The sequence below is a fragment of the Bufo gargarizans genome, chromosome 8 (genome assembly GCF_014858855.1).
Source record: "Bufo gargarizans isolate SCDJY-AF-19 chromosome 8, ASM1485885v1, whole genome shotgun sequence".
In the NCBI taxonomy this organism is placed as follows: domain Eukaryota; kingdom Metazoa; phylum Chordata; class Amphibia; order Anura; family Bufonidae; genus Bufo; species Bufo gargarizans.
The window spans coordinates 119588616-119608637 of record NC_058087.1 but is presented as its reverse complement, the minus strand read 5'-3'; the positions used below and the strand labels follow the sequence as shown (position 1 = coordinate 119608637).

General features: G+C 43.9%; 1 protein-coding gene across 1 annotated transcript in view; it reads right to left on the bottom strand.

The window, feature by feature from the left end:
• LOC122945306 (ATP-dependent 6-phosphofructokinase, liver type) overlaps nt 1-20022 on the bottom strand; it is a 378493-nt gene that overhangs the window by 292678 nt on the left and 65793 nt on the right. Inside the window, exon 2 of the mRNA XM_044304347.1 lies at nt 13421-13494. Within this exon, the coding sequence (XP_044160282.1) occupies nt 13421-13494 (74 nt within the window). The remainder of the gene's footprint in view (nt 1-13420; nt 13495-20022) is intronic.

The following is a 20022-nucleotide window of genomic DNA, read 5'->3' as shown; positions in this document are numbered from 1 at the left end:
GTCACTTTTTTTTTCACTGGTATTGACTGATAGTTTTAGGATAGTTTAGGCCCCTTGGTTAGGTAGTTAGCGTCGGTAAGCGCCCAGCCCACCGCACCGCAGTCACTTATTTGCTGATTAGCGTATCGCTAATCAGCTTTTGTACTTTTATAGTATCTGTAAGTGATCAAAACTGATCACAGTCAGATCTATAAAATAGTATTAGTGTCACCTTAGTTCGCCCTCCACCCAAAACGCAGTGTTTGATCGGTCGCCCACACGTGCGTTCACCCAAGCCCGCCCCGCCGCAGTGACAAAAAATTATTATTTTTTGATTACTGCACAATCACTTTACAAGCGCTGCGGCGATAAAAAAAATCAGTTTTGATTTTTTTTTATCAATCGCAGCGGCCTCCGGTACTTCGCTAGCCTCCCATTTGTAAGACAGGCTTGCTTTTTTTCTTGGGTAGTCTCAGGGAATACCCCCTAAATTTAGTAGTCCAAATGTCAAAGAGGGGGTATTCTTCTGAAGAGGCCTACAGGCTTCTGACCCAGTCGGATGAGGAATGGGAACCCTCATCTGACGAATCTAGCGGGTCAGAATATGAACCTGTAGAAAGCTGACCCACAGTTCAGATGAGGAGGTTGAGGTCCCTGATAGCACCAGGCGTACCCGGCCCCGTGTCGCTAGACCACAGGTTGCACAGGATCCGCTTCAAGGGCAGCAGAGTGGGGCTGCCGCTGTCGGATTACCTGGTGAAGTGGCGGGCACCAGAAGGGCAGTTGAAGCTGGTACGGTGGCACTTGCAATAGTTACCCCGTCGCAGCAACCGCACAGACAGGCCCATAGACCCCCTAGAGTCCCTGAGGTGCTGGCAAACCCTGATTGGCAGTCCCCAACTTCAGCCGCACCTGTAGTTCCCCCTTTCACCGCCCAGTCTGGAGTTCGGGTTGAGACAGCTCAGATTGGTTCGGCAATGGGATTTTTTGAGCTGTTCTTGACTTCAGAGCTCTTGGACATAGTCGTGGCAGAAACAAAATCGGTATGCCACTCAATTTATATCCGCCAACTTGGGAAGCTTTTATGCCCAGCCTTTCCGGTGAAAACCAGTCCAAGTTTCCGAAATTAAAATTTTTCTGGGCCTTCTCCTCAAAAAGCATGAATTGCGGTCATATTGGTCCACAAACCCAATTCGTCATATGCCCATGTTCTCTGCTGCTATGTCCAGGACACAATTTGAGACCATCCTGCGTTTCATGCACTTTAGCGACAACACCACCTCCCGTCCCAGAGGCCACCCAGCTTTTGACCGGCTCCACAAAATCCGGCCCCTCATAGACCACTTCAACCAGAAATTTGCAGATTTGTATACCCCTGAGCAAAACATCTGCGTAGACGAGTCCCTTATACATTTTACAGGGCGCCTTGGCTTCAAACAATACATTCCAAGCAAGCGCGCCCGGTATGGGGTCAAATTGTATAAGCTCTGTGAAAGGGCCACAGGCTATACCCACAAATTTCAGATCTATGAGGGTAAAGATAAGACCCTGGAGACGGTCGGTTGCCCTGACTACCTGGGGAGCAGTGGGAAGACAGTCTGGCACTTGGTGTCACCCTTATTTGGCAAGGGGTACCATCTTTATGTGGACAATTTCTACACAAGTGTGCCCCTCTTCAGGCATTTGTTCATAGAACAGATTGGCTGCTGTGACACCGCGCGAACTGGTCGCGCGGGCTTCCCGCAACGGCTCGTTACAACCCGTCTTGCAAGGGGGGAGAGGGCTGCCTTGTGTAATAATGAACTGCTCGCGGTGAAATGGAGAGACAAGCGTGACGTTTACATGCTCTCCTCCATTCACGCAGAGACGACAATCCAAATTGAACGAGCAACCAGAAAAGCCCCTCTGTATCCACGACTATAATTTGCTCATGGGAGGGGTGGACTTAAATGACCAGATGTTGGCTCCGTATTTAGTTTCCCGACGCGGGTATAAGAAGGTGTCTGTAGATTTAATTCAATTGGCTGCATATAATAGTTTTGTTCTCTACAGTAAGGCTGGGAGAATAGGATCCTTTGTTTTTATTTTTTCCTTCAGTACATCTGTCGTGAAGAACTCCTTCTGGAACCCTGTTGGACCCTCTATTGAACATTCATTTGTCTCTTTTGGTCGGATACATCTCCTTATCCTCATCAAACCGTGAGTAGGTGACTATATTGTCAAAAAGAGCAATCGGAAAAAATATATATACTCCTGGTCTGCTTATAATACACATACCTATCGTTTATATATATATATATATATAGTTATCTAAATTCTCAATGTGGGACTTATTTTAAATTATATCGATATAAAAGTTAAGTTTTAGTAGGACTAATTATTCAGTGATATATAGAATAGGATCCTTCTCAAATTTCAGGAAGAGATCATTGAGAACCTCCTGTATCCAGGAGGTTCAGTGGCCCCATCCACCAGTGTAGTTAGCCGTCTACACGAGCGACATTTCCCCAGTGTCGTTGCCGGTACCTCACACCAACCGACACCCCGAAAAAGATGATGTGTCTGTAGCAGGAGTGGAATAAGGCGTGACACCCGCTATTTCTGTCCTGACTGCCCTGACCACCCTGCCCTATGCTTAGGGGAGTGTTTCCGGAAGTACCACACACAGGTACACTTAGCATAGGGATTGCATCTCACAGGACAGGCATACAGGGCTATTAGGGCCCATTCACACACAGCTGCTGCAAACCTCTCCTTTCACCTGGGACAAAGTGCATAATGTACTTCGCCACATCTTTGGGCGATTTGCGCTTTGCACATTGTCCCATGGGGAAGGAGAGGTTTGTCCTATAAAAGGTAAAAATTAAAATAAAATCACCAGTATGCAAAAAAGTTAACGTTATGTTCAAAAAGTTAAAGTTTATATGTTCTGTTCAAAAGTTATTATAAAGTTAATAAATCTATTGCGTTGCGGCCTGTTCTTTTCTTTTCTTTTTTTTTTTTTACCTTCCAGGTGGACCAACCGATCGACTAGCTGTAGCACTGAGGTGCATTCTGACAGAAGCATTGCGCTGCTTTCAGATTACACAAAAGTCGGTGTATGCGGCGCTTCAAGACGAGATTTCTCCTCTGCAGTAAAAGATACGTTTGCCGAGGCATATGAGCTGAGGAGGCGGCGGTGTTCATATGCTTTGGCAAACACTTTGTATATAAAAAAATTATATTAAAAAAATCACGGCAATGATTTATTCATCCACAGGGCCAGGGCATACGAGCTAAGTGGGTATGGATGTTGGGCGGAGCTCCTATGTCCTGGCAGACGCCTTTCCCCTCCCTTTTTTTTTTGGGGCAGAGATTTATTCATCCACATTGATCGATGCGAATGAAGAAATCTGTGCCGTTCATTTTTTCTTTCAGCCCAGAGGCTGAACGGGAAAAAAAAAAAAAAACATCTCATTACCTGTATGCTCAATATAAGGAGAATAGCAGAAACTCCTAATGCTGGCCATACATGTAATGATTGCGGAGACTCTCAAATGCCAGGGCAGTACAAACACCCCACAAATGACCCCATTTTGGAAAGAAGACACCCCAAGGTATTCGCTGAGGGGCATATTGAGTCCATGAAAGATTGAAATTTTTGTCCCAAGTTAGCGGAAAGTGAGACTTGAATGTGAGAGAGAAAAAAAAAAAAAATTTCCGCTAACTTGTGTCAAAAAATAAAAAATTCTATGAACTCGCCATGCCCCTCATTGAATATCTTGGGGTGTCTTCTTTCCAAAATGGGGTCACATGTGGGGTATTTATACTGCCCTGGCTTTTTAGGGGCCCTAAAGCATGAGAAGAAGTCTGGGATCCAAATGTCTAAAAGGAATTTGGGCACCTTTGCGCATCTAGGCTGCAAAAAAGTGTCACACATGTGGTATTGCAATAAGCTAAGTCCCTTATAGAGACCCTCGGGATATCAATACGTTTCAATTTCAATGGTCAGTATAGACCTAGAATCCCTTTGGGGGTCTCTAACTAATGTTAAAATTAATATTTTATTGATATGTATTAAAAGAAGATTATACTTCACACACACAAGAAAAGTAGGAGTTTGTAAAATTATCAGTGTCTGATGGCAAATGAGCTGAATCCTCTTATGGTGACTGCCACGGTCACTAATTAACCCTTTCATGACCAAGGGTCATTGATGCCCCAGTGTCCAGGTCAAAATTTACAAATCTGACATGCGTCACTTTATGTGGTAATAGCTTTTGAACACTTTTACTTATCCACGCCATTCTGAGATTGTTTTCTCGTGACACATTGTACTTCATGATAGTCATATATTTGAGTCAATATATTTCACCTTTATTTATGAAAAAATCCCAAATTTACCAAAAATTAGGAAAAATTCACAATTTTCCAAATTTCCATTTCTCTGCTTCTAAAACAGAAAGTCATACCTAATAAAATATTTATTACTTAACATTCCCCATATGTCTACTTTATGTTGGCATCATTTTGGAAATGTCATTTTATTTTTTTAGGACGTTAGAAGGCTTAGAAGTTTAGAAGCAATTCTTACAATTTTTAAGAAAATTTCCAAAACCCACTTTTTAAGGACCAGTTCAGGTCTGAAGTCCCTTTGTGGGGCTTACATAGTGGATACCCCCATAAATGACACCATTATAGAAACTACACCCCTCAAGTTACTCAAAACTGATTTTACAAATTTTGTTAACCCTTTAGGCGTTCCACAAGAATTAAAGGAAAATGGAGATGAAATTTAAAAATTTCACTTTTTTGGCAGATTTTCCATTTTATATATATTTTTTCTTTAACACATTGAGGGTTAACAGCCAAACAAAACTCAATATTTATTACCCTGATTCCGCGGTTTACATAAACACCCCACATGTGGTCGTAAACTGCTGTACGGGCACACGGCAGGGCGCAGAAGGAAAGTAATGACATACGGTTTTTGGAAGGCAGATTGTGCTGGATTGGTTTTCTGAACGCCATATGTTTTTTATTTTTCTGCCGATCGTCTTGTGCAGGGGCTCGTTTTTTGCAGAAAGTGTTGAGGTTTTTATTGGTATCATTTTTGGGTACATAGGATTTTTTGATCATTCATTATTACACTTTATGGGGCAAGGTGACCCAAAAATTGGCTGTTTTGGAACAGTTTTCATTTATTTATTTTCACAGCGTTCATCTGAGGAGTTAGGTCATGTGATAGTTTTATAGAGAAGATCGTTACGGACGTGGCAATACCTAATATGTATACTTTTTCTTATTTATTTAAGTTTTACACAATAATAGCATTTCTGAAACCAAAAAAATGATGTTTTAGTGTCTCTATAGTCTGAGAGCCATAGCTTTTTTATTTTCTGGGCGATTGTCTTAAAAAGGGTATCATTTTTTGCGGGACAAAGTGATGGTTTGATTGGTACTATTTTGGGGGTCATAAGCCTTTTTGATCGCTTGCTGTTGCACTTTTTGTGATGTAAGGTGACAAAAATAGCTTTTTTGGCACTGTTTTTTTTAAATTTATTTTTATGGTGTTTATCGGACGGGGTCCATCACGTGATATATTTATAGAGACGGTCGTTACGGACGCGGTGACACCTAATATGTGTATTTTATTTTTTCATTTTTTCAGAAAATGAATGCAGGGGGCGGGGAGGGGGCGGACCGCATCAGGGCAGGAAGGAGATCAGCGCAGCTGCGCAGGAGGCGTGGCACAGGTCAGCGGGGCACAGATGGGGGGGGACCACAGAGGGGCACCAAAGGCTTGGAGGATCGGGGGGCACGAGGACACGCTCTGCAGAGCGCAGATCAGAGCCTGAAACCGGCATTTTAACGCTGCCGCGATCCGATTGGTTGGTCTGCACAGACTAACCAATCAGATTGATTGCCGGCAAGGGGCCACTCTGATTGGTCCCTTGCCGGCATTACTGCACTGTATGCTGTCCGTGACAGCATACAGGGCAGGGGCAGAAGCTTTAATCCAAGCGCTTTGCAGCGCTTGGATTAAAGAGCTGCCAGAACGTATATATACACACGTGGTAGCTGCACGGGGTATGTGCAGCTATCACATATATATATACAGATTGCAGACGTGAAAGGGTTAAATATGTCAATTCACGGACAACTAGGTGGTGGGTGTGTTATTGGGAGTCGTGTTTGTGTTTACCACATATGTCACACTTATATCCAGGTAGGCAGTACGGGTCTCATCCACCCGTCTGTCACAACCATTTAAGAGATACTCAATTGCTATTTTGCAACGATCTCCAGCCAAGGTGCGCCACTTGCAACAAGCGTGCACTCCTGTCAGGGCCCACAGTCTCTATTCCCTGTCAGGGATAGACGTGCTGCAACATTGTTGCCGCGTCTCGCCACTATCTGCACTAGAATTGGTCCTAAGCTAACCCTCACTGAGGGCCTGCTTCTATTACTATTGATAGAGGTCTCGCGGTGGCCTATTCCCTCAGTCTTAAACACTCCTTATACACTAGCTGTCCCTCGTCCTAACTTTATCCGATCCTCACTGCCATACACTGTCTAAAACCTAAAACACGCTATACCACCCCTCCCGACATGTTTCGCCACAACAAGTGGCTTCGTCAGGGGAAATGGGGTATATATGCGCGCGCGCCAGTCATGCCCCCGCTATATACCGTTTAGTATCCCGCCCCCCTGTCAATCGCGGCCACTCACAACTCAATGCCGCCAATCAGGAGTCCCAAGGTAACTAGGGAAGTCTGGTGACGCATATCCTATGCGCGTCCCTGCTCCTACGTCACTGGGACAAGCCGGTAAACAACAGACGACTCTGCCGTTTCATTGGTCCGTCCGGTCTCATCTGCAGGCTTGTCATTGTGGTAAGTATACGCCCCTCTGCCTCCGAGACTCCCAACCCATCGCGCTATTAACCCCTTCAGGGTTACCAGTATCTGGGATGTAGAATAGATAGCAATAGATCGAGTGACAAGGACGTTCTCTATCCCTTAATAAAATCTCTTTAAAAAAAAAAAGAAATATCGATGTCAGCCAGTTTGCCTCCAAGGCTCCCGTCCAGTCGCACTGTTTATTAACCCCTTTGGGGTCACCAGTGTCTAGGTGTTGAGTGAGTAACAGTAGCTAGAGTGTCAGGGGGACTCTCCGTCCCTCAAGTCTTCTGACATAAGGTAACAATCAGTCAAATACCCATTTATGGCTTCTATTCAAAGTTTGCCAAAAGAACAAATAAATATTCCTGTCTACACACCCGTAGGGAAAAATAAGATATAACCAGTTCCGCAGGGATAGAGATATTCTTTTCTATATACCATTATCTGGACCAAACCACTTCTAGAGTCGAGCAGACAGATTGTGATATCAGCATTTGATCGGTGCATGATGTATCTCACACTAGATCGTTGCATAAGGTTGGAGTCCACAATTTAGTGCCATAATTAACAGTTACCTAAGAGGTTATTAATACGGTTGACCTATGCCCACATTATCTGCTGGTTAACCATCTTATATAGTAGAGATGGTACTTAATTTGTCACGGGGGGGGGGATGTGGACGATACACAGTCGGGTCATCACTGGCCTACTCTCCTTACTTAGTATGATTTTTTCATTCCGTAATGATTAAGTTGTTAAACTTTCTTATATTACTGTATATTCAGCTTAAATGAACGCAGCATACGAGAAGCCTTCATTTAGGCCTCCTGGACTAAGAGTCTGAAGTCGATGTATCCATTTGGCCTCCTCCTGTAGAAGTTTAACATCCAAATTGCCTCTTCTTGGTCCCAGGTTTATTTTCTTCAGTCCCCAAAATTTCAGGACCTCCACGTTTCCCCCATGGGTGTATGAGATATGCCTGTAGAGCGATGTGTCTTTACCAGTGTTAATAGCACTGATATGGCCAGATATTCTTCGTCTCAACTCCTGTGTGGTCTTGCCCACATACAGCTTCGGACAATTACAGGAGGCAATATACACAATGCCACTACTACGGCAGTTAAAAAAACTCTCTTATTGTGTATTCACGTCCATCCATGGGGTTATTGAATTTTTTAACTCTGGGGAGGTACTTACAAAAGATGCAATTTCCACAGGGGAAGGAGCCAATGATAGTGGATTTTAACCAATTTGGATTTTTTTTCATTTTTTCAGGAAGAAAACTGTGGACCAGCTTGTCCCTTAAATTTGGACCCCTCCTGTATGTGACGCTGGGATATGGCGGTAGTACAGTTCTCAATTCGCTGGTAAGTAGTCTCCAATGTTTTTTGAGGATATTCATGACTTGTTGATTACCACAATCATAAGTTCCTATGCATCTAATCCTATGCTCCTGTTTTTGCTGATTTTTCCTTTGGTCCTGCAAAATTAAATCTTCCCTATTTGTACTTTTGGCACGATTGAAGGCCCTTTTCAGGCATTTTCTGGGATAACCCCTACTTCTAAAGCGATTATAGAGCTCACCAGCCTCTTTTAAAAAAGATCTCATCTGTAGTACAATTCCTCCTCGCTCTCAAATACTGCCTCACTGGTATACCTTTTCTCAATGCCACTGGATGCCAACTGGTCCAGTGCAGGAGGCTGTTTGTGGAGGTGGGTTTTCTGTAAATTTCCGTAAGGATCTGTCCATCATCATCCTTCTGGATCAAAAGATCCAGAAAGCATATTTGTTTGGAATTAATTTCACAGGTAAAGTGCATACCTATATCATTGTGGTTCAACTGGTCAACGAAAGTGACAAATTCACGTTCCTCCCCCTCCCAAAATAACAAAACATTGTCAATAAATCTACCCCAAAATAAGATGTGACTAGTGAATTGTGCCATGGTGTCAATGAAAACAATAGTGTCTTCCCACCACCCCAAAAACAAATTAGCAAAAGTCGGTGCACAGGGGGTCCCCATCGCGGTACCCTTCATCTGTTGATAGAAGGTACCGTTACAGAGAAAATAATTGTGAGTCAAAATAAATCTTAATAAATTCAGAATGAAATCATTGTGCTCGTGAAAATTAGTGCTTTTCGTGTCCAGAAAGAATTTGGTAGCTTTGATGCCCAGTTCATGATCAATGTTGCTATAGAGGGCTTCAACGTCCAAGCTAGCCAGGAGAGTGGATGGAGACAATGAACACACCTCAATAACACACCCACCACCTAGTTGTCCGTGAACTGACATATTTAATTAGTGACCGTGGCAGTCACCATAAGAGGATTCAGCTCATTTGCCATCAGACACTGATAATTTTACAAACTCCTACTTTTCTTGTGTGTGTGAAGTATAATCTTCTTTTAATACATATCAATAAAATATTAATTAACATTAGTTAGAGACCCCCAAAGGGATTCTAGGTCTATACTGACCATTGAAATTGAAACACACATGTGGTATCACACATATCTTGGTCAAATAAAATAAATAAAATGGGAAAAGTTGTCTTTTGCCGAGATATTTATCTCACCCAGCATGGGTATATGTAAAATGACACCCCAAAACACATTCCCCAACTTCTCCTGAGTACGGCGATACCACATGTGTGACACTTTTTTGCAGCCTAGGTGGGCAAAGGGGTACAAATTCCAAAAGACCACCTTTCGGATTTCACAGGCCATTTTTTTTTTACAGATTTTGATTTCAAACTACTTCGCACACATTTGGGCCCCTAAAATGCCAGGGCAGTATAACTACCCCACAAGTGACCCCATTTCCCCATTTTGGAAAGAAGACACCCCAAGGTATTTCATGATGGGCATAGTGAGTTCATGGAAGTTTTTATTTTTTGTCACAAGTTAGTGGAATATGAGACTTTTAAGGGAAAAAAAAAAAAAGGAAAAAAAAAAAAGGGAAAAAAAAAAAGAAAAAAAAATTCATCATTTTCCGCTAACTTGTGACAAAAAATAAAAAGTTCTATGAACTCACTATGCCCATCAGTGAATACCTTAGGGTGTCTACTTTCCAAAATGGGGTCATTTGTGGGGTTTTTCTACTGTCTGGGCATTGTAGAACCTCAGGAAACATGACAGGTGCTCAGAAAGTCAGAGCTGCTTCAAAAAGCGGAAATTCACATAGTTTGTAAACGCTATAACTTTTACCCAAACCATTTTTTTTCTACCCAAACATTTTATTTTATTTTTTTATCAAAGACATGTAGAACAATAAATTTAGCGAAAAATTTATATATGGATGTCGTTTTTTTAAAAAAAAAATTACAACTGAACGTGAAAAATGTCATTTTTTTTGCTAAAATTTCAGAAAGTCACAGTCTCTCCCACCCCTGCAGCTGACAGAAGCTGATTTTTACCTTCATTTTTTTCAATCCCCATTGGCTGAGGAGTGGGCATGGCCTAACCGGATCAGGGGTGTGGTTTAGCAGGACCTGGGGGCGGGTTTTGTCTTTTGAGGGTGGACACATTGTGGCAGGGGGCATGTCTGGGCTCCTTCCTGCAAGAGTGACACCCCACTGGGCACCTTACAGGCTCATTTGCATACTAAATAAACCGGATTTTCAGAGGATAAAAACATCTTATTGCTGGGAAAAAAAAGGCACATCTTGGAATAAGGTACTAAGCGCTATTAGGCTATGGCTTTACTTCTATAGCGATTATCCTGGTGACCCATTTCCTTTAAAGCTCACCTACAGCAGTGAATAAAAATGGCTGGGTTGTTATGGTACCCTGGAGTAAAACTGTGTATGTGGAGGCAAAGGCCTGCGAGCTTCTATTGGCCGATAAGAGTCATGTGGCCAAGCTTCTATTGGCTAATGCATTTTTGGGGAGAGCTCAGACCTGGTCTAAAACCTTCCCGGACACCTGATGTACCCGAGTGCCAAATTTCACAATTGTAAATGCGACGATGCGGATTCCTTTAGCAGACATACATACATACACATACACAAACACACACACGGCTTTATATATTAGATTGTTCTCAATGCATTCTACTATGTAATTAAAAAAAGATTTGCAACTGGAATATTTCATTCCAGACGGACGTAACCAGTTTTTTTTGCGGATCAGTGTTTTGCAGACCGCAAAATACATACATTTCAGTGCATGAGCCCTTATGTGGAATATATGGCTGTTATGGAGGGGGGGGGGGGCTGTTAAGGAGATGACATAGCAAGGGACTGTCAATCAATGCATTTTAGGAATTTTAAAACTGCCAGAACACCCATTTTAATAAAAATCTGTTTCTGATTTTACACCCTTTTTAAACTTAAGGCATAGAATAAAAAAATAATAAATAGGTCACACCAGGTGTTATCATATGTGCTGAGCAGCCCCCTAAACTCTACCTGGGCTGCAGATGGAAAGCGCACAGTGTATGTTATCAGAGCCTGTATGATATTCCTCAGCCGCATTCACAGTCCTGCTGAACAACAATCTTTATATAGCGGCAACATATTCCACAGTGCTGTACAATTAGAGGGTTCATGTCCAAACAGTCATGCACTGGTTTCCAACAGCGCAGCTCAGCATCCATAAAAGAGATTGTACTCTATCAGAATACTAAATAGTGCCTGGTGGAAAGACTACACTTCCCATAATGTACATAACCACTACAAGCTTCCATATATACACACGGAGCCATGGAAAGATTTCAGCTATGAAGCCTCTAGGACTTTGAATATAGTAATTCAGGCCTAGCATTGCCAGATATTACTGTGTACCACCGGATCCCCATTGACTATAATGGGGTCTGGCGGTGAATCGGCTGCATTTCCTCCATAAATACCAGGTTTCGGCAGAACAAATACTGCTGCATGCTTGAACAGGATACCGGATTCACTGTGAACGTAGGTTAATACAGCATATTTATACAGTCACTCCATAATGAATATGGATTAAAGGGGTTGGTTGGAATAAAAAATAAAAATAAAAAATAAAAACGGTTCTCCGGCCTTTTAATATTGATGACCTATAACTCAGAATAGGTCATCAATATCAGATTGGCGGGGGTCCGACACCCGGCAACCCCGCCAATCAGCAATTTTAAGAGGAGGCGCACGTTGTGCTGCTCTTCACGGTTTACCTTTTAGCCATTACCTATGCAGCGGTGAGCAGGTGTAATTACAATTAATTTCAATGGGACGGATCTCTCCTATACAAGTGTATGGGAACGATCCGTCCCTATGAAATGAATGGGACTGTTAGGTGTATTTACACCTGCTCACCGCTGCAGAGGCGACGGCAAGATGGCAAACAGTGAAGAGGAGGCAGCGCTTGCATGGCATGCGCCTCCTCTTCAAACTGTTGTTTAGCGGGGGTGCCGGACCCCCGCCGACCTGATATTGATGACCTATCCTGAGGATATTAAAAATTAAAAGCCTGGAGAACCCCTTTAATGGGTTCTCCTAGACTTAACTACGGGTGACCTATTCTCTGGATAAGTCATTAGTATCTAATCGGTGGGGGTCTGACACCGGGGACCCTCACAGTTCAGCTATTTGAGAAGGCACCGGCACTCCTAGTAGAGCCACAGCCTTCTCTCAACTTACTCTAGGTCATGTGACGTCACGTTCATCAGTAACATGTCTTAGGCGTAGCTCTGCCCCATTGAAGTGAATGGGGCAGAGCTGCGATACAAAGAACAGCCGCTATCAAAATGTACAGTGCTGTGCTCAGGGAGCAGGGAGAACGCCTCAGCGCTACTGCAAGCGCCACTGCCTTTTCAGAAAGCTGATCGGCGGGAGTCCTGGGTGTCTGACAACCACAGATCAGATGCGGCTGACCTATCCAGAGGACAGGTCCTCAGTTATAAAGACTCAGAAAACATTTTTTTCAGATACGCTGCTCCGTTGGGGGGCTGTGCCACTCATTCTCCTTTCCCAACACGTATGCTAATTAGTGGCAACGGTACAGGGAGGAGGAGACGGCCGTGTTTCTCAAGGGGAGTCTCTTTCTCCATGGCTGTGAGCTGTCCAATTGCAGCAGAGCGATTCACAGCCAGGAAGTTTAGCTTTTTTTTGCTCCAGGGAGAAGAAGATACCAATTGAGAAACACAGTTGTGTTTCTCAAGTGGTATCTACTTCTCCCTGGAGAAAAAAAAAAGCTAACCTTCTCCCTGGCTGTGATGCTCTCCGCTGCAATTGGGCAGCTCACAGCCATGGAGGAGTCACCCCTCTTTAAAGTAGCGAGTGTAATAAATATAAAAGCACCAGCTACCACCAGTCTCAGTTTCCTTGAGTTCAGCGAAGATGTCCAGGTGACCGCTGTAGTCAGTCACTGGCTTCAGTCGTTATACCTGGTTGTACAGGACAAAACCGTTGTGGCTGGTGACTGGCTGTAGTGGTCACCTGCATGACACGTTGACTTGTCCCACAATAAAGACAAGACCGTACCACAGGAATATAAGCCATTATATTTTGATCACATTTCCTGCTTTTAGTAATTTTTTTAAAGCCCGGAAAACCCTTTTAGCCATTTATGGAAATTAAAATACCTCATATATGTGGAAAACTTTAGCTCCAACATAAATACCCATCCGAGTCACAGCACGAACCGCAGCATTCATTCCTGCAAATAACAACAAAGACATTTATTGGAAATTAGTTTTTTTTTTATAAATAGTTCTTTATTGTTATAAAAAAAAAAAAAAAAAGAATACAATATCAGACCGTCCAACAGGTCATCACAATAATTGAATTGCATACAATATCGCTTATAATGTCAGACCGTCCAACAGGTCATCACAATAATTAATACATAATAACTTTTTAACCCCACTACCCTCCCTCCACCCAGTAGAGAGGGGGAGATGGGAGATGGGAGAAGGGAGAAGGGAGAGAAAAAAAAAAAAAAAAAACACAGAACTCAAACACCTTGGCCCTGATTCAACCATTTCTTCCAGATTTTATTAACTTTTTCATCTCTACCCCTGTATCTCTCAGCCGCCTGTTCCAATTTGATCAGATTGCGCACTGTTTCCTGCCACTGTCCTACTGTAGGAGGGTCTTTGTTTACCCATCTTCGAAGTATGAGCAGTCTAGCCTGAAACAGTACTTTACATACTACCGTTTGTAATTCTCTTTTTAATTAAAAATGTGACAGGATGCAAACAGCTGGGTCTTCCGGAATTTGGACCCCCAAAACTGTAGATGTTATATCTACAATATCTTTCCAATATCTTAATAGTTTAGGATATATCCAGAAACAGTGGATAAGATCAGCCCTCTCCCCCATACATCTTGGGCATTTATCAGAGGCTCTAACCCCCATTTTCCTTAACGCCCAAGGAGATCGATGTAACCTATGGACGATAAAAAACTGGGAGATTTTATGTGAGGCCCTATCTGATACCTTAAAATAACTTCCAAGGGCATCAATCCATTTTTCTTCCGTAAAAGACAAAATCTCTTTTTCCCACTTTCCTCTTGCTGGGATTATAATCCGTTCTTTCATCATCTCCATAAGAATTCTATATCTCTTTCCCGTAGTTCCATTTTTTTGCATTCCATTTGTAAATGTATATATTCTATTTGAATGTTCTTTAATATATATATTTGGGTTGGCGGATGATCTTCGGCATTTTTAAGTTGTAGATATTTATAACTTTCTTTTTGGTGGATCCCAAACTCCTTTATTAACGTGGCTAGGTCCTTCAATTTATGTCCTTCAAATATTTGCGCCAAATATTTTATCCCCTTTTTTTCCCAGTCAATATAAGGCCTAATCCTTTGGATTTCCTTTAAGTTCATGTTTTTCCAAATGGGTGTATACTGCAAGTACCCTTTAATTTCCATTATTATTTTAAATTCCACCCATATACATTCCATTAAATTCATTATCCTATTTCTTGTGTTATTTTTCCCCAGTGTTCCTGATTCCAACACCTCTAGGTAATTTGTGTCCCCAATCCACCCCATCTTTAATAATTCCTCCCTCCCCACTACTCCCTCCAGTAGGGCTGCAGTAAACGAATATTTTTGTAATTGAGTATTCTATCGATTATATTTCTCGATTCATTGAGTAATCTAATAAGAAGAAGCTACTTAAAATAACGTACGTAATTAGGTATGTATAAAGTTATTGGTTTGAAGGGGTTAATAACTTTATACATGCCTAATGCCAAGGTGCTTCCATTAACCCCTCCAAACCAATAACTTTATACATGCCCATTGGGTTTGGAGGGGTTAATGGAAGCACCTTGGCATTAGGCATGTATAAAGTTATTGGTTTGAAGAGGTTAATGAAAGCACCTTGGAGGTGCCTTCATTAACCCCTCTCTAAACCAATAACTTTATACATGCCAAGGTGGTGCTTGCAGCCTCCATTAACCACTCTCTCTCCATCTGCCCCCCTCCAGCCTCTGATCTGCCTCCCCCCCAGCCTCTGATCTGCCTCCTCCCCCCCAGCCTCTGATCTGCCTCCCCCCCCAGCCTCTGATCTGCCTCCCCCCCAGCCTCTGATCTGCCTCCCCCCCAGCCTCTGATCTGCCTCCCCCCCAGCCTCTGATCTGCCTCCCCCCCCAGCCTCTGATCTGCCTCCCCCCCCAGCCTCTGATCTGCCTCCCCCCCCAGCCTCTGATCTGCCTCCCCCCCCCAGCCTCTGATCTGCCTCCCCCCCCCAGCCTCTGATCTGCCTCCCCCCCCCCAGCCTCTGATCTGCCTCCCCCCCAGCCTCTGATCTGCCTCCCCCCCCAGCCTCTGATCTGCCTCCCCCCTCCCCCCAGCCTCTGATCTGCCTCCCCCCTCCCCCCAGCCTCTGATCTGCCTGCCGCCCTCCCCCCAGCCTCTGATCTGCCTGCCCCCTCTGGTAACGCAACCCCCCTCCCTCCCTCCCCAGTATTAATCATTGGTGGCAGTGGCCACAGGGTCCCCCTCCTCCCCCCATCATTGGTGGCAGTGTCAGTTCCGATCGGAGCCCCAGCAGTATAATGCTGGGGCTCCGATCGGTTACCATGGCAGCCAGGAGTCATGCTACTGAAGCCCTGGCTGCCATGGTATGTTAGTGAGCAGAGAACAGCGCATTATACTCACGTGCGCTGTGGCCGCCGGTCGCTCCTTCTTCTGTCTGTGCGGCGGATTGCTAATGCTTACAGCATTAGCAATGCGCCGCACAGGCCTATGAGAAGGAGCGACCGCCGGCCACAGCGCACGCGAGTATAATGCGCTGCTCTCTGCTCACTAACATACCATGGCAGCCAGGGCTTCAGTAGCGTCCTGGCTGCCATGGTAACCGATCGGAGCCCCAGCATTACACTGCTGGGGCTCCGATCGGAACTGACACTGCCACCAATGATGGGGGGGAGGAGGGGGACCCGGTGGGATATGGCCGGCACAGTCATTGGTAGCGCAGTGGCCACAGTCCCTCCCCTCCCCTCCTCCTCCTACTCTGTCCTCATTGGTCTTCAGCGGCAGCCGCGCACAGTGGGGAGGGAGAGACTCCCTCCTCCTCCCTCAGCTGTGCCGGCCGGCTCAGTCCTGCCTCTCTGACCTCAGGAGGACACAGAAGCGGTGAGTGAGACGCTTAATTTCACTCCCGCTCTGTGATCACGTGATGTAAACGATTCCTCGATGCAGGGAAACTGCATCGATTAATTTTTTGACTCTATTTAATCGAGTTATTCGAATAATCGTTTCAGCCCTACCCTCCAGACTTCCTTTTATCTGACTATATTGTGAAATTAAATAATAGAAAAACCAATTGGGCACTGCTAGTCCACCTTCTTTTACTGGAAGTTGAAGGACTTCTCGTCTTAGCCTTGGAGTCTCGCCTTTCCAAACAAATTCCCCCATTAGGCTGTCCAGCAACCTAAAAGTTTTCTTGGACAACCATATTGGGGCATTTTGTATCACAGAGTATTTTTGGGAGAAAAATAATTTTTATTAAATTCACCCGACCCTGAATTGACATTGGTAATTTTTTCCAGATGTGCATTTTAGTTCTAAATTCTTTTATTAAAGGGACTACATTTAATTTTTCATAATCTTGTGTATTTCTCGAGATGTGAATACCTAGATATTTAAAGCTCTCGTGTTGCCCAAGCACGTGCACCCTTGAGACGTTCTGTGATATCCCTTTCCCTAATAGCATCATATGAGATTTCCCCCAATTTATCTTTAAACCTGAAAAAAAAAAAAAAACTTATCTATTATATCGATTACAGTGTTAAACTCATCCCCTGTGTTGTGCAAAAATAATAAGATATCATCGGCGTACATTATTAATTTCTCATTTCCCTCCTTATATTGAAACCCCCTGCAGTCCCTACTATTTCTTATCATACATGCCAAGGGTTCTATTGCAATAGCAAATAGTAACGGGGAGAGAGGGCATCCCTGTACAGGGCAACAGGCAGGGACAAGCTCCCATCCACCATCACCCGAGATGTTGGCTTGGAATATATAAGTTGAATGTTATAAATCCCTCCCCTATACCAACCCTTCTCAAAACTGCCCACAAATACTCCCATTCGATACAGTCAAAGGCTTTCTGTGCATCCAATGAGAGTATTGCTTTTTCATCAGCTTCTGTATTATTGGCTTCAATATTAAGATAGAGTCTTCTGATTAGGGGTGCACCGAAATGAAAATTCTGGTCCGAAACCGAAAATTCAGGATACCCCTTGACCGAAACCGAAACTGCCTTTTTGCCCAAATACTTTTAAAAGACCCTCCACCCCATAACAGTGCCATCCACAGACCCCCACCCACCCCATAACAGTGCCATCCACAGACCCCCCCACCTCATAACAGTGCCATCCACAGACCCCCACCCACCCCATAACAGTGCCATCCACAGACCACCCCCCACCTCATAACAGTGCCATCCACAGACCCCCACCCACCCCATAACAGTGCCACCCACAGACCACCCACAGACCACCCCCCACCTCATAACAGTGCCATCCACAGACCCCCACCCACCCCATAACAGTGCCATCCACAGACCCCCCCCATTGTACAATTAATAGAAAATAGCGGGGAGGGACTGGGAGGAGGAGCTGGGGGCCGGTGCGTTCACTGTTCTCCGGCCCCCAGCTCCAGTAGTTATAAAAAGTGTGCAATTAATACGGATTCTATTCATGAGGCCTCCTCTACGAACATCCTACTCACAGGGCTGTTCTGGCCGGCCGGGCAGACGAGCGGCAGCGTCACGACTGACGTCACATGCCTGCGCCGCCTCCTTCATTCAGAAAGTAGGCCGGGCACATAACGTCAGTCGTGACGCTGCCGCTCGTCTGCCCGGCCGGCCAGAACAGCCCTGTGAGTAGGATGTGCGTAGAGGAGGCCTCATGAATAGAATCCGTATTAATTGCACACTTTTTATAACTACTGGAGCTGGGGGCCGGAGCACAGTGAGCGCACCGGCCCCCAGCTCCTCCTCCCAGTCCCTCCCCGCTATTTTCTGCCGATTCGTACAAATATCGGCCGAAATGGATTAGGTGCATTTTCGGCCGATATTTTCGGCTGCCGGAATTTCTGTGCACCCCTACTTCTGATATTTGAGTATATTGTTCTTCCGGGTATAAAACCTGTCTGATCTTCTTGTATTAGGCCTTTAATTACTTTGGATAGCCTTCCTGCCAAGACTTTAGCTAGGATTTTAACTTCCGTATTCAGCAAAGATATTGGTCTATATGAGGCCGGATCTAATTGATCTTTACCCTTTTTTAGGATTAAGGTTATAATTGCCTCTTTCATTGATTTTGGTAGCTCACCTGTTTTTTTTTAGCTTCGCACAATGTCGCTCTTAATTCTGGTATTAAAACCTGTGAAAAATTCTGATAAATTTCAAAGGGGAGTCCATCGCTCCCCGGGGATTTTACCGGTTTCACCTGACCCAGAACCTCTATTATTTCTGAATTAGATATTTCTTTATCCAAATAATCTTTTTGTGCTTTAGTTATCTCTGTTAACGCAATATGGTCCAAATACTCGTCAAGGTCTTTTTTTTAGTATATTGCACCTTAGTCCTATAAAGTTCCTGAAAGTAGTCCTCAAAAGACTTTTTTTATTCCATCAGGTGAGCTAATTATTTCACCTCTATCATCCCTGATTGCCCCTATCCATGATTTCCCTCTCTGATTTTTCACTATACCTGCTAGAATTTTTCCAACCTTTTCTCCTTCTGATGCTAACTGAAACCCTTGAAAAAAAAGTCCCTTCCTTGTTTTATCCATATAGTGTATTTTTAACTTTTCATGTTCCTCTTGAATTTAAACAACGGCAGATGTTGGTTCTTATTCAGATCAAGATCCATTACTACTGCACTGTGGTCAGATAAGGCCATAGGCATATACTTTATCTTAATCCTACTCCGAGTCATTAAATTTTTGTTTCCTAGAACCATATCTATCCTTGACCACGTTTGGTGTGTTTTAGAGTAACAAGAGTACATTGTTTGTTCTGGATTTAAATATCGCCAAACATCTATCCAATTAATTCCAAGGCCATTTTATACAGATCTACATTTTGTATTCTTCCCCCTCCACTAGACAGTCTATCACTGAGTGGATCCATGACCGCATTATAATCTCCTGTCGCAATCATTACACATTCCAGTCTATTCAGCATAAATCTATGCAACTCGTACAGCACTTCTGACCTATATGGTGGAGGGATATATATATATATATATATTTGCGATAATCAAATTGACCCCTTCTATATTACAATGTGAAAAGAGGTACCTGCCATAGTCGTCCGCCTCGCATTTGACAACTATCTTCTTATGTACCAGTATCGAAACCCCTCTAGAATAAGTAGTATACATAGAGTGGTACCCCTTCCCTATCCACCCTTTTTCCATCCATAAAAGAGAATCTTTAAGTAAATGCGTCTCTTGGAGGCAGACAATGGCTGGCAAGAACCTCCTCACCAACCTCTCACGTTTAGCGAAACAACTTTAATCATCTAGCAGAGGGATGGAAGAACAGAGAAAAAAAAAAAAAAAAAAAAAGGGGGTTCCCATTCCTCTCCCCCCCCCGCCCCCCCCCCCAAGTAGTTCCCCTTCCGCTGGTCTGCGGACAAGGCAACTCCATTGCCCCGCATAAGACCCTCCATCCCCCACCCACACTCCAACTCCTTCACCCGACCATCC